Below are 14,828 nucleotides of genomic sequence, written 5' to 3'. Positions count from 1 at the left end.
GAAAACTTTTCTTTTCAGAAAAGCCTATCCTGCCCCCAACTAGCAACTATTCTTTTATTCTCTTCGTCAGCTCATCCCCCACAGTTATTACCTTTTTGTATCACTTGACCCTCCCTCTTTGATTGTAAGCTCTAACGAGCAGGGCCCTCTGATTCCTCTTGTATTGAATTGTATTGTAACTGTAGTGTCTGCCCTAACATTGTAAAGCGCTGAGCAAACTTCACTATATAAATCCTGTATAATAATAATATCTTCAGATCAGAAATTTCTTTACATCTTACATCCAAGGCTGAGCTGGGCTCTATAATCTGTCCTGCTCTAAAGTGTTTGCAAACGTGATCCTCATACAGAAAGACTTTCCATACTTTATGCCCAACTCATAAATAAGCCATATGCTGGTCCACCCTCATATGTAGCCAAATGGGAGTCTGGTCTTGGGCTTAAGTTAGAAGCAGCCGATTGGAATGACATTGGACTGCAACAAAATCCTCTTCCCAAGACACTGTTGCAATAGAAACTAACTATAAAGTGCTTACACGCTGGTACTTGGTCCCTGCCAGGATCGCAAAATATGTCCCTAATTATTCTCCAACTTGCTTTTGAGGTTCCATATCTGGTGGGTTTCCCCAGTAGTCTGTGAGTTTTGGAAGGATAGATTTCTCATTAATTGACGTGTCCATCCCTCCTGATCCTTCTGTGGCACTCTTAAACTCAAATCCTACTGCAGATCAGTACAGCCGCGAAATTAACTATCACAAAAGCCTGGAAATCCACAACTCTTATACTAGCGAAAACCAAGCATAGCATTAATCAGGTTATGATTCGTGCCAAAACCGAGCCTATCATCCAAAGCAAAATTTGTAGAAAATCTGGCATCCCTGGGTGGCACACTACTTGCCCCCCCCAAATTTAAATCTTTATTGATGCCTTGGCAATCCTTCTCTGCACTCGTCCCATGTGCTTGGGGTCTAACTTTACCTTGGTGATTCCTCGGTTTACTGTGCAGGCACTGGGTGGAATGGGTCCAGAACCACCTGGGGACAGAGAAGTTTAATAAGGCCCTTCATAAAACTAAGGACATCTTGCACCATAAAAAAAATACTTCAGTACTTCTGGATTGAAAATTAATGATTTTGTTGTTTTATCCTTTTAGTGGACTTTTCATTTATCTTGTTTTTGACGCTAAAATAGAACTGTGGGTTGAGCTTAATTTTAGTGTTAATTACAGTAACCTCTGCCTTCTGCTACATGTAAAAAGAATGTACACAGAGAAGTTACTTGTCTGGAACATTACAGTATATCAGAGCAATGTAGTAACAGGCATTTTATGCAGTTTATTACAAATATGTTGTAATATGCCCTTTTTAAAAAAGAAAAGAAAAAAAATGTTTTTTTTTTTTTTTTCCCCATGCTGTTTATTGCACTTATGCAGCATTTTTTTAAAATAAATGTTACATTAAAAAAGCTCAAATTGTGCTTGCTCACTGGAGTTAGAGGTCATATATGCTCAGACTCTGTAATTGTAGATAGCTTTATTATAAAGCAAATATGACTCTGTACAGGTTAACTTATACACACTACATAAGGGACTGTATGGATGGAGTTGGAGTTTTCATCGATGGAAAAATGTAGCTTGTGTTAAGGTTTTCTTGCACTTGATGTCAGATCATTTATTATTCTGTTACAGGTGCGTTTGACCTGCAGCTAACCTAAATTTGACTAGTTGCTTCAACTAGTTTGAAGCTGTTTCTATATCTACATTGACTTGTATGGAAATTTCTTGATGTAAATGCAAGCCTATAAGAAAAAGAAAAAAAACACAGGCCTTAAAAAATAAATGTACACCCCATTTACACCAATAACAAAAAAGACCTTTCAAAATCCTTCATTTAAAGTAGCAAGAAATCATAGTTAAATAAAATTGCTAATTTTTGTATTAGTAGCACTCAAGGTAATAAAGTGGAACTTAATATAAAAAAAATAAAAAATGCAAACATGCAGGCTTTTTTTTTTTTTTGCAGAAGAGACTAAGGCTCCATTAACACCTGGGCGTTTTTGAGCGTTTTTCAGCTCCAAAAACGCTAAAAAAAACATTCCAAAACGCCCAACAAGTAAAACCCCATTCATTTAAATGGCCCCTTTTCACATCTGAGCATTTTAACGCCTGAAGCAAAACGCCTGTAGCTGAAAAAAGTTCATGAGCTTCTTTTTGGGCTGATTACCAGCGTTTTTAATAGATGTCAATGCCTGCCTCCAAAAACGCCTGAAAATCGTGGTAAAAATTGCGGTAAAAAGCGCGCAAATACGTTACGCTCAGGTGTGAATGCAGCCTTAGGCCCCTTTCACGCGGGCTTTCTGATCAGGTCCACCTGTCAGTTTTAAAGGGGAATCTGATCGGATGCTCCATGCACCCCTATGGATGCATGTCGGCGGTGACATGTCTTCTGACACCCGCTGCTATCTGATCCTTTCTGTGAAATCCAGACGAATGGAAACCCTATTTTCCATCCGTCTGGAGGATTGAATAAAAACGGACAGGCGGTCCATTTTTCATCTGATCTCCCATAGAGGAGAGCAGGGATCTGACAGGTCCGCCTCAGGGCGGAGAGTGGAGACTAAAGCCCCATACACACGAGTAGAAATTCGGCCGGGAAATGTCGTCCGACGACCGATCTGCCGATTTTCGGCTTGTTAGTATGGCGCTTCCGACAACCGACTCCCACTTTTCGGCCGAAAAAATCCTGGTGTGCAGGCCATAAAATTTTTGTCGACCATCAAAACACGTCCGATTTTCGTCTCATTAGTACAGATTTCGATGGGGAAAAAATCTTATGAGCAAGACTAGGCATGCTCAGAGATGAAAGAACACATACAAAGCAATCCAACACATGACATCACTTCTGAAGTAGAATTCTGTCGTGCGGTAAAATTTGTGTGCAGTCTAGAGCACATTCCAACCAACAGACACCACTCTGGACAAAAGACAGACGACCGGTCGGCGGTAATTCGTTGCGTGTGTACGAGGCTTTACCTGTCATCTGCATGTTCAGCAGGGATCGGCAGATTGATCCCCCGTTAGCAAAACAGTCCGCCGGGCTGAAAGCCCACGTGGAAGGACCCATACACTGGAAAAGATTTGCTAAAACTGGAACACTCTGAATCTGGTGCAGCTGTGCATGGTAGCCAATCTGCTTCTAATTTCAGGTTGTTCAATTAACCTTTGAAAATAAAATCCCGGACGCCAATTGCTTTCTATGCAGAGCTGCCCCAAATTGTGCACACTCCAGTTTTAGAAAATTGCCCCAAATGTCTCTTCTGCCATAGTACACCTACTTACCATTCGCAGTCCTCTGTGGAACATACACTGAGGACTTACAAGTGCTCCAGCTTTTGATTAGCCCAAGGAACGATAGAAAGGATCTGTCCCCACCCTTATGGGGCACCACATCCCATGTATTCTCCAAACACGCATAAGATAACTGCATTCTAATTGACAGTCTACAGTGTATCTAAAATGTGTGCGATCTACAAGCTTAGCCGAAGAAGACAAAACCATCACTGGAAGGATTAGGCAGGGTATTTAACTGGAATTTATTTTTTCCAGCCAGACAAACCTCAACCTGTTTTATTCTGTCTTTGTTAATAATAAACCAAATACTATATGTAGTATATTGCATTTATTCAATGTAATCCTGAACTATTGCATATGGGTGGTAAAGTTGCAGATTTGAAGATTGCTGTAAACTTTGTCAGAAATGTGCTCTGAGTCACTGTACTCTGACCACATTTGAAAAAAATGTTATAAAACTTTAACCATAAATTCCTCTGTTTATTGACCGTACAATTTTATCAGATGGTACTATTTAGTTAGCTGTTCTTGAATATATGTTTTGGTGGTGAAGTTCTGAAAAAGCCTCTGTGAAAGCGAGCTGAGGAGCTTTTTTTATTATTAGTTTGGGAGGAGGAGGGGGGGGGGGGTAAAAAACAGTTTATGATGGTCAAGTGGTCACTAAATAGGAACTTCTGACTATTAATGTTTTTGACTGAGGGCAGTTAAATAACTGTTAGGCAATGTTTGAAGTGACACTAAAAAAATCTCTGCAAGTGTCTATTTTAAATTTAAAGATTAAATCTTTTATGTACCCTCCAAATTCTTTAATTTTTTGTTCTAAAACGACTTTCTGCTCGAAGCTACCTACTTACCCGGAAATGTCGGTTTCGCAGCAGACTGGGTTTCCTCATCAACATAGTGTTCAGTAGTGCGTGTTGCAAGAGACAGAAATATTTACACTCTTGCAAGAACAAAGGTAAATTTTCATGACAAGGTCAATTGAAAGAGAGCATTTTACAAGAATTCACGTCTTAATACTTGATTAAAACATAAAATTTCCAATCCTGTATAAATAGATGTTAGAGCATACATATTAATGAGGAGAATAAATTTACTCCGTCCTGAAAATCTGATTGATGAATGCAATTTGATGTAAAGGGTCAGTTCACACACAGCTGAAATGTCATCTTTGACTAAAAAATGGTAAAGTTATTGTAAATGTATTTATTTTTAACCACTTAAGCCCCGGAAGATTTTACCCCCTTCCTGACCAGGGCCTATTTTGCGATTCGGCACTGCGTGACTTTAACGGACAATTGCGTGGTCGTGCGACGCTGTACCTAAACGAATTTGGCGTCCTTTTTTCCCACAAACAGAGCTTTCTTTTGGTGGTATTTGATCACCTGTGCAATTTTTTTTTTTTTTTTTTTTTTGATCATGCGCTATAAACAAAAAAACAGCGTCAATTTTGCAAAAATAACAATATTTTTCACATTTTTTTATATGAAATTCCCCCCCCCCCAAAAATGTAAAAATCTAAATTTTTTAACATTTTAGGCCAATATTTTTTTGTTACCATATGTTTGGTAAAAAAAAAATCACAAGAAGCGTATTTTGATTGGTTTGCGCAAAAGTTATTGCGTTTACTAACATTTTTGTTGTTTTTTTTTAACGCATAATGGCGGCGATCTGCGTTTTTTTTTTTTTTTTTTTTTTGCGGGACTGCGACATTGGGGCGGACAGATCGGACCCTTGACTGACATTTTTGACTTTTGGGGTTACCAGTGACATTACTACAGTAATCAGTGCTATATATATGCACTGTTACTGTAAAAATTACACTGGCAGTGAAGGAGTTAACTGTATTGGAGAGGGAGGGGTTAAGTGTGTCCTAGGGGCGTGTTTCTAACTGTGATTGTCTGTAGCTTGATGTGTAAGAACAATGATCAACGGTCCTACATAGTAGAACCGTTTGATCACCATTCTTACACAGGGAGAACTGACAGGCGGCTTTGTTCACACTAGCCGCCTGCCTTTCTCCCGCTGTCACGGACAATCGCAAGTGCCCGGCGGACCCGCGCGGGTGGGGGGGGGGCGTGGCAGAGCGTGAGCGTGCACTCGCTCGCTCCCAAAACCCTTACAGGCTAGCGACGTAGCCCTACGTCGCTCTGCCTGTGAGGGGCTGACTGCCGACGTAAATAGTCGTGCGGCAGTCGGCAAGTGGTTAAATAACAAACATTTTATACTTACCTGCTCTGTGCAATGGTTTAGCACAGAGCAGCCCCAATCCTCCTCTTTTCGGTCCCCCACCTGCACTCCAGGCTCGGTTTACAACCCCTAAGCCAATACGTCCCTAAATGTGAGTACTGAGCCCAACTATACCTTGGGAGTTTCTAATGAGAAGAAATGCCATGGGGAAAAATCAGACAGGGGTGTTGTCTAAAGGGAAGGTAACCAAGTGTTTGGCATAGGACTTTTATCGCTCATACTGGAACGATAGTTAAGTAACAATGCTTTGTATGCCTTTGTTAAGGTAAATACATTATTTTTGTCATTGAACTTACTAGAGTTTAGACTTTAGTTAAAAAAAAAAATTTTATATATATATAATTATAATTTGGATTACAAAATCCTGAGTTTTACTCAAAATAGTTGATGCAAAAATAAATATACACCGCAACATAAACGACTACATCTAGTATTTTGTATGAATGTCCTCCATGATTTGTAAAGACCGCACCAAGTCTTCTAGGCAATGAACAGGTTGGCGATGTATTGTAACATCTATCTTTTTCCATTCTTTGAGAATTACCTCTTTTAGAGCCTGGATGCTGGATAGAGAGTGATTCTCAACTTGTCTCCTCAGAATTCCCCATTGGTGTTCGATTGGGTTAGACCTACTTGGCCACTGAATTACTTTCAATCCTGTTCTTAAGAAATGCAGTGGCCTTAGATGTGTGTGTTTGATCATTGTCATGTTGGAAAAGTGTACGATGACCAAGGGCACGGAGTGATGGTAGCATATTCTTCAATATAGAGCAGTAAATCTGTGAATTCATGATACCATCAATGAAATGCAGCTCCCTGACACCAGCAGCACTCATTCAGCCCCACTGGACCACACTAACACCACCATATTTCACTGTAGGCACCATGTATTTTTTTTTGTACTCCTCACCCTTTGCTGCATGCCATGCAGTTTTGAAGCTATCAGTTTCAAAAAACATTTATCTTGGTCTCATCACTTCAGAGTACAGGGTCCCAGTAGTGCTCTTCTTTTTCTGCATGGGCCCTGGCAAATTCTAGGCAGGCTTTAGGAGAGGCTTCGTTCGTGGACGACACCCATGCATGCCATTCCTCTGCAGTGTACGCTGTATTGTGTCACGGTAAACAGTCACCCTAGTTTGGCTTTCTACTTCTTAAGCTTACTGCAGTGAACTTGCCTGGCGATTTCCATTAACCCTACTCTTCAGAAGTTGCTTCTGTCGAGGTGTTTAACTTCCATAGATGGCCTGGACTTGTGAGATGGTTGCAGGTTCATCTTTGATAAATTTTTGTATCACTTTTGCTACAGTATTCTAATAGGTAACATTTTGCTGATCTTCTTGTAGTCTTTACCTTTTTTGTGTAAAGAAATTTTCTTTCTCAGGCCTTTTCTCTTCCATGTGGTGCCATTGCTGACCGCATGAAATGGGTATTAAAGCAGAGTTCACCCTGAAAAACATATTATATATGTATATGTGCAGTGGGTAAAATAGGTATTGAACACATCACGATTTTATTACACATAACCTTATTTCTAAACTTATTTGTTTTGGTTTCTTTGTATGTAGTACGCGATTTGTGATGCATTTTCACAGACACTCATTTGCATGACAGGCCAAAATCGCACCAGTCTTAAAATTGCATTGTAAACGCAATGGTAATCGGAAACGCATGCCTGAATGGCAGTAAAAAACTGATCAATTTCACCGAGGCTTATGCTGAAATTTTCACTTTGATCCCAAAGTGCGACATTTTTATTTATTTTTAACATTCGCCACTACATGCCATTCAACTTGAATGATTATTTGCTCCATTCCATAAATCAGTTATTTGTATGCCAGATAGCTGGCGTAGTATCAGTAGTTTAACAGGCCCAGTATATTTTCCCCCCTTTTCTCAGTGGCTGAGGGTTTCTTTTATACACTGCTGCTCACCTTATTTCCCTTTTTTACTCTGAGATGTAGTTGCTGTATGCTTTGCTAATTAAACTGGATTTTGCCACCTAATATTTAACATAGCTCATACTGTATTCCCATAGACTATAGAGAACATGTGGAAATTGCACAGTTTGTACCCAATTATTCATCCACGTTTTTTTTTTTTTTTTTCTACCCTAGCTGAGAAAAACGTCTCAATGCATTCATATTCTGTTAACCTTTGTGCAACCTCCCTAATGCAATAATTAAAACCAATCTGGTAGAGTTAGTGCTGCATGAAAGAGAACAAGAATACATTAATTAGGAGTTTTTTTGTGGTGCAGGAAGGGCATAAGAACAGATGACAAGCAGACTATGCAGTTCAGGGTCATGAAATGTTCACAAGCAGGAGGGCAGCACTGGTAAATAGGGCTCCAATCACTGATGCTTAACCAAGCATGAGCCAGGAAACTCAATCAGACAAGGAACTGGCTTTCTCCTCTTCCTTTTTCTTTGCGCATCGTCTTCTATTATTAATCAAACTGATGCCAGACTAGAACAGTATTTCTTCAGTAAATGACTTGTGATGTTTTTGCAGGAAAAGACGCAGGTATGTCTTATTAAATGCATTTGAAATCTGCTGGGTGTTTTTCCCCCCTTCAAAGCTATTTGGGCAGATCTAGGTGTTTCTTAGTGCCTGCTGCTTTTAATGTAATGCAGCTGAATAGGAGATTGGCACATAAGAAAACATCTGTTTTACTTGCAATATCATAGATATAATACTTCTATCTGAGCAACACACTTTGTGCAAAAAAATGTTTGTTTCTCAGCCAAATATAGTTGTATTATATTATGATGGTATTAAATAAAGACCATCTTCTATATGAACCCAGCTGTATGTCATTAGCCTTATATTTGAATTATTGAAGTTTGGGAATCCTCACAAACAGGTAGCTCCCTCCCCCATAATACCTGATTCTTTTGGGTATATCCTAGCTTTGTCTAGTTTTATATGAAACATATCCGTTTTTTAGTACATATTGAAAACCAACTTTAGTGTTTTGGCCATGATTTGACTCACTTCTGTACAAGATTTTCACAATTTTTTTTAACTTTTAATTCTATTTTCAATTTTTATTCTTTTTAGAAAATCCCTTTAAATGCTACGAATATTTAATTGTCAAAATTATTTCTTTAATGTAGGGACCTTCGAAATAATGAGATCTCCTGGGCTATTGAGGATTCTAATGAAGCATTTGCTGGACTGCTTAAGCTGCATACACTGTAAGTACACCGTATTGTAAAATGCTGCTTGTAAAGCAGATCACAACTGTTTGCTGCGCGACATTCTAATAACTGTACAAATACAATTAGTGTTTTAAAATGAAAGACAAAGTCCACCTTTCTGAGCATGTTTCATGGTACACCCATACCTGAGCGCTGCACCCATGATTGAATGATGGCAGTACTCATACCTGAGCGCTGCACCCATGATTGAATGATGGCAGTTGCAGTGCTTTCCAGGCTCCGGTGCAAAATAAATAATAAACACATTTTTATTCATTAACCACTTGGCAAATATATCTCAATGGTAATCCCTGTGTGGGTAGGAAACTCTTCAGCCTCAGGGAGTGTATGAGGGAGTGTATGAGGATACAGGGCCACACAATGAGATTGGAAGAGAAGCCGTTCACCCTTACGCTGCATAGGGGATGTTTCACTGTCAGGGCAGTAAGGATGTGGTACTCTCTTCCACAATCAGTGGTGTCAACAGGAAGTATTGATAGGTTCAAAAGTCTCTTGGACGTGCATCTTATCAAACACAGTACCCAGGGATATGGGAAATGATTAACTACATGAACAAACAGCAACAGAGGTTGAACTGGATGGACCATTGTCTTTGGTAAACTTTATCAACAATGTAACTGCCCACCCGCAATGTACTTTGAGCGAGCATCCGCTGTAGGCAAGTTGACATACTGGTATGACCTGGCCAATGGTTCACAGCCAGGACCTGCTGATGGCTGTGTGCAATCACAGCTCTGTGTTGGTAAATAGCACCGAGCTCTGTACAGAGGAAGAAACTAAGACATGTTAGTAATAGCTTTACACTTTACACATAGGCGCACGTTTAACCCCTTGATCGCCCTAGATTTAAACCCCTTCCAAGTCCGTGTCATTACAGTTTATAGTAATATTACTGATTACTGTATTAATGCCACTGGTGATATCAGTGGAAGTTAGTTTCCCCCCCAGCGTCCCTTCGTGTCAGACTGTCCCCCCCCCCCCCCACAGTCACATTAATAGTTGTTGACCGCTGCCATTAGTAGTATAAATAAAAATATAAATTCCAGGAAATGCATGCCATAGTTTGTAGACACTATACCTTTTACGCAAATCAATCAATATACAGTTATTCACATTTTTTTTTTTGTTTTATCAGAGACATGCAGCAGAATACATTTTGGCCAAAATTTATGATATCAGATTTTTTTTAAAAAAAAAAAATTATGGATAGGTTTTATAGCAGAAATAGAAAAAATTAAAAAAAAAAAAAATGTGTGTGTGTGTGTGTATTATATTTTTTTTTCTTCAACATTTTCAGTTTTTTTTTTTTTGTTACTAAAAAAAAAAAAAGCCCCAGTGTTAATCAAATACCACCAAAAGAGAGATCTGTGTGAAAAAAATGTTATAAATTTTGTTTGGGTACAGTGTTGCATAACCGCACAATCGCCAGTTAAAGTAGCGCAGTGCTGAATAGCAAAACAATGGCCTGTCATGAAGGGGATAAAATCTTCCAGAGCACAAGTGGTTAATATTGGGGTGTGTGTGTGTGTGTGTGTGTGTGTGTGTGGTTTTTTCTTTTTTCTTTTTTTTTTTTTTGGGTAAAAGGTAGACTTAAGCCCCGTACACACGTACCGATGGTCGGCTTACAAATGTTCCTCTTTTCTCCCCGGGATGTCGGTGTCTGCTGAAAAGTGCAAAGACAGCACAAGGACAGCACAAGAATTTTGTCCGCCGACTGCAGAAGTGATGTCATGTAATGGTTAACTTTCCCTGTGTTTTCTATTTTCTGAGCATGCCCAGTCTTGCAAATCTGCGGTCTGTCGGCCGAATTGTGTACTGACAGGCGAACAATCGTCCGTTCTGGTGTCGGCATACAAATATTTTCATGTTTGCACGAAAGACTTTTGTCCGCGGATTGTGCGCAGACATCTGTCGGAGGCACCATACTAACACGCGTACAATCGGCAGATCCTTCGTCCACCGACGTTTGTATGCCGACGATCGGTACGTGTGTACGGGCCTTTAGCCCTCAATAGCAGGTTTAACTCTAAACAGACTGAACATGTTGCTTGAAAAGGCAGTTGTATTTTGATATTTTTCAAATATAGGAGTATCTAGTTACAGTATACATATTTTTTTTTTTTTGGTTTTTCACACTTACAAAATAAATGTTTCTTAGAGCATTACATAATTAGAAGTCATATTATATACCTGTAACTTGTTTTAAAAGATTTTGTTCCTGTCAGTGCCACAACTCAATTCAGCCACTTGCCGCAAACCCACGTTCCTGTACGTCAGCTTGAAGAAGTGGTTGTGCCTGCAAAATCTTGCAATGACCTCCATTTTATTCTCCAGAGTCTTTGCTAAAAATATATAATGTTTGGGGGTTCAAAGTAATTTTCTAGCATAAAATACTGATTTTAACTTGTAAACAACGTGTCAGAAATAGGCTTGGTGCTTAAGTGGTTAATGGAGAATGGTCATTTTTAAAATTAGGATTTCTGAAAAATCTTACATTTGAAGAATTAAAATGTACAGCTCACATGCAGGAAAAGACATGGCTGTGATTACCAAGCCACAGCTTTCTTCTAAGCCAGTGTTTCTCAACATTTTTTTAGTCAAGGCACCCTTTAAAAATTATGGACAATCTTGAGGCAACCTTTAAAAATTAGGGACAGTCTCAAGGCACCCCAATCTAAAATGTAAAAACGATTCTAATAGTTTTACATAATGCAGTGACACCCACATCCATGGATGATAAAGCGTTGTCTCCAGAACAGTGAAAGGTGGCCATTTGTTTGACACTGTGGAGTCGCAGGATAAGGTAAAGTACCAGCTATGTTTATTCTGGACATTAAGGTATGGCATAGATTTTTTTTTTTTTTTCTTGTGAGGCTTACGATGTGCTTTAAATGTAGGAATATCTTGTATTTGGCATCTTTCGCGTCTTTCAATCATTATGAAAGAAAAGTTGTCATATTTTGTAAGGAACTGAGATTGAAGTATTGTCATTTTAATGTGATCTAGTGGTGCAAAGATTTGTGTTTTACTTAGCTGTTAATACTTTTGTTTCAGCATTTTGCAAGGGAACAAGATTAAATCCATTACTATAAAAGCTTTCTCTGGCCTGGATTCCCTGCAGCATCTGTAAGTGTTTTCTGATTCTATTTTTCTAAAGGTAAAATCATATTGTAATAATCTTGTATGAAGTATGTGGCAATGTTCCATTTCTCCTGATCATATTAACATGAAAAACAGACATACTCAAAATTTTGCAATAGCTTTTAGTACAACACAACTGACATGGGACATCTTTAGAGTGGAATCTAACACCTTCCTGCCTGGCCTAGAGCAGAATGACGGCCTGGCGGGGGCTCCATTGTCCTGACTGGACATCATATGCCTCCGGGGGCATGCAGCGTGGCAATTGGTGGTGTGTTAACAGACACAACCTTCCTCAATCACGGTAAAGAGCCTATGACGTAGGCTCTTTAGCATGTAAACAGATGTGCCCAATCACAACTGATCACAGTGTAAATAGGAAGTGCCGGTTATTGGCATTCCTCTACTCGTGCTGACAGGGCGTGGGTAGAGGAGAGCTGATGAGCATCCCTCCTGACGGGGGGTCTGCGCTGATAATTGGTGCATTGATTATCAGTGATGCCTGTCAGTGCCTCCTCATCAGTGCCATCTATCAGTGCCCATAAAGCCTGCCTATCAGTGCTGCATATTAGTGCCACCTCATCAGTGCATCCTATCAGTGCCTGGCAGGGGAGCCTCATTAGCGCACGTCAGTGAAAGATTGTTGTAACCGAAACGAAGAAACTTTTTTTTTTTTTTTCTTTTATTTCAATTATGGAGCAAAAAAAAAGAGGTGATTAAATACCACCAAAAGAAATCTTGATCTTTCTCAAAATAACGATACAAATTTTGTTTGGGTACAGCATTGCATGACTGTGCAATTTGTCATTCAAAGTGCGACAGCAGTGAAAGCTGAAAATTAGCCTGGGCAGGAAGGGGGTGAAAGTGCCCAGTATTGAAGTGGTTAAACAAAACTTTTGTTAGTTGTTAGGTGTCAGCTGAAATGTGAAGGTGGCACTCAAATGGTAAGATCATCCGGTGATTTCCCTTTCTCCATGCTCCTCTTGTGCCTTTCATTGTGTCAGAAGATATATAAAAAAAAAAACTCAGTTGGGCTACCTACAAACTAACAGATAGAAGTAAGCCCTGTTAGCAAATGAAAACGTATAGAAAACCTAACAGTGTTATCTTCACAAAAAGCACTTTAAATTTAGGAATAACAAAACCTCACACAAATAAAAAAAATTATCCCTTGCTTACATCAAATTCAAAGAGGGAATTGAGAGGGGTGAGAACGTAAACTCATTGATATCTCCCTGAAATGTTGCCTTCAACTACTGGTTAGATCTTTCTACCCAGTATTATCCACTAATTAGTGTATGTGGAAGTCTTCATCTCCTCGGAGTATGCCCTGCCTGTGCTTCCTTTCATTATTTCATATTCATAGTTGCTTCTTTACGGGCCTTAGAGGAAGGCCATTTTTTAGTAAACAATGTAGGCTATGTGGGACTTAAGGTGAGGCACCAGCAGGTAATGCCCAGCGTCTCCATCCCTGTATCAGAAAAAACAAAGGTTGAAAAGGATTAAAAGAGGTGCATGGAAGCCAGCCAGCCCCCAGTCTGATGTACTCACACTCCAGTCTGCCACCAACCAAGTAGACCTGTCTCATGATATAAATAAAGAACAGGGGTTTAGTTGACACGCATTTGCAAACGCATGTGTAAGCTGCAGGGCCACTACACGGCACCCTGTTTTACCTGCAGTCCTAACACTTTTAATTTGAGTGTCTCCACAATGGGAGCACATGGCTGCTAATGGATGGATAGGAGGCAGGTGGGAGGGAGCAGCCCAAACCTCCCCCAACCCACCCCCATCCAACCCCCATCCATGACTGGTCTAGTATCTCAAAACTCTAATGTTGTTGCGATGGTACAAACTGAAAACGACCAGCTGAGAAGCATACACCTCCAACCCCTTGGCGGATGCTTGACCAGTCATGGATGGGGGTGGGTTGGGGGAGGTTTGGGCTGCTCCCTTCCACCTGCCTCCTATCCATCCATTAGCAGCCATGTGCTCACATTGTGGAGACACTCAAATTAAAAGGGTTAGGACTGCAGGTAAAACAGGGTGCCGTGTAGTGGCCCTGCAGCTTACACATGCGTTTGCAAATGCGTGTCAACTAAACCCCTGTTCTTTATTTATATCATAAGACAGGTCTACTAGGTTGGTGGCAGACTGGAGGGTGAGTACATCAGACTGGGGGCTGGCTGGCTGGCTTCCATGCACCTCTTTTAATCCTTTTCAACCTTCGTTTTTTGGCCATTTTTTAGTAATGCCAGTCAACACTGTCCATGTTACCAACTGGAACTTGGTAATGTTGGGATACCATCTCAACCACTTCTGGACTGCGTATTTGCATGTCTACTTTGACGTTAAATAACAGGGTCGCATCCACATATGAAAAAAGGGGGGGTTAAACCACACGTGAGGTATCTTTAGAGCGAGAGCAATAATTTTAGCACTAGACCACCTCTAACTCTAAACTGGTAACCTGTAGAAAGCGTCGCCTATGGAGATTTTTATTCACCAAACTTTGTCACCATTCCACGAGCGTGCACAATTTTAAAAAGCAAGACATGTTGGGTATTAATTTACTCGGCGTAACATTATCTTTCCCATTCTAGAAAACAATTGGGCTAACTTTACTGTTTTCTTATTTTTTTTATTTAAAAAAAAATATATTTTTTCCCAAAAAAAATTGCGTTTCTCCTGGTGGGGACGGCTTCCCCTGCCCCACCATCGGGAGAACACAATGGCTCAGCGGGAGGAATTGCCCCGTCCACACTGTCTGTGTTGATGGGGGAATCAAGTGGTTGCAGGAAAGAAATTTGCAACATCTCTGACCGGCCTTAATGCATACATGGGTTGAATTCCAAGCAAAAATTTGT

The 14,828-nt window shown here is 40.0% G+C and overlaps 1 protein-coding gene across 1 annotated transcript in view; it reads left to right on the top strand.

Annotated features, from left to right (window-relative positions):
- The window catches only part of LRIG2 (leucine rich repeats and immunoglobulin like domains 2), a 111,014-nt gene that overhangs the window by 72,286 nt on the left and 23,900 nt on the right, over positions 1-14,828 (top strand). Inside the window, exons 9-10 of the mRNA XM_082246119.1 lie at positions 8,716-8,796; positions 11,875-11,946. Of these exons, the coding sequence (XP_082102245.1) occupies positions 8,716-8,796; positions 11,875-11,946 (153 nt within the window). The remainder of the gene's footprint in view (positions 1-8,715; positions 8,797-11,874; positions 11,947-14,828) is intronic.

Source organism: Pelophylax lessonae (assembly GCF_965119305.1).
Source record: "Pelophylax lessonae genome assembly, chromosome: 2".
Taxonomy (NCBI): domain Eukaryota; kingdom Metazoa; phylum Chordata; class Amphibia; order Anura; family Ranidae; genus Pelophylax; species Pelophylax lessonae.
The sequence above is the reverse complement of the archived record's forward strand: the minus strand, read 5'-3'. Positions and strand labels throughout refer to the sequence as shown.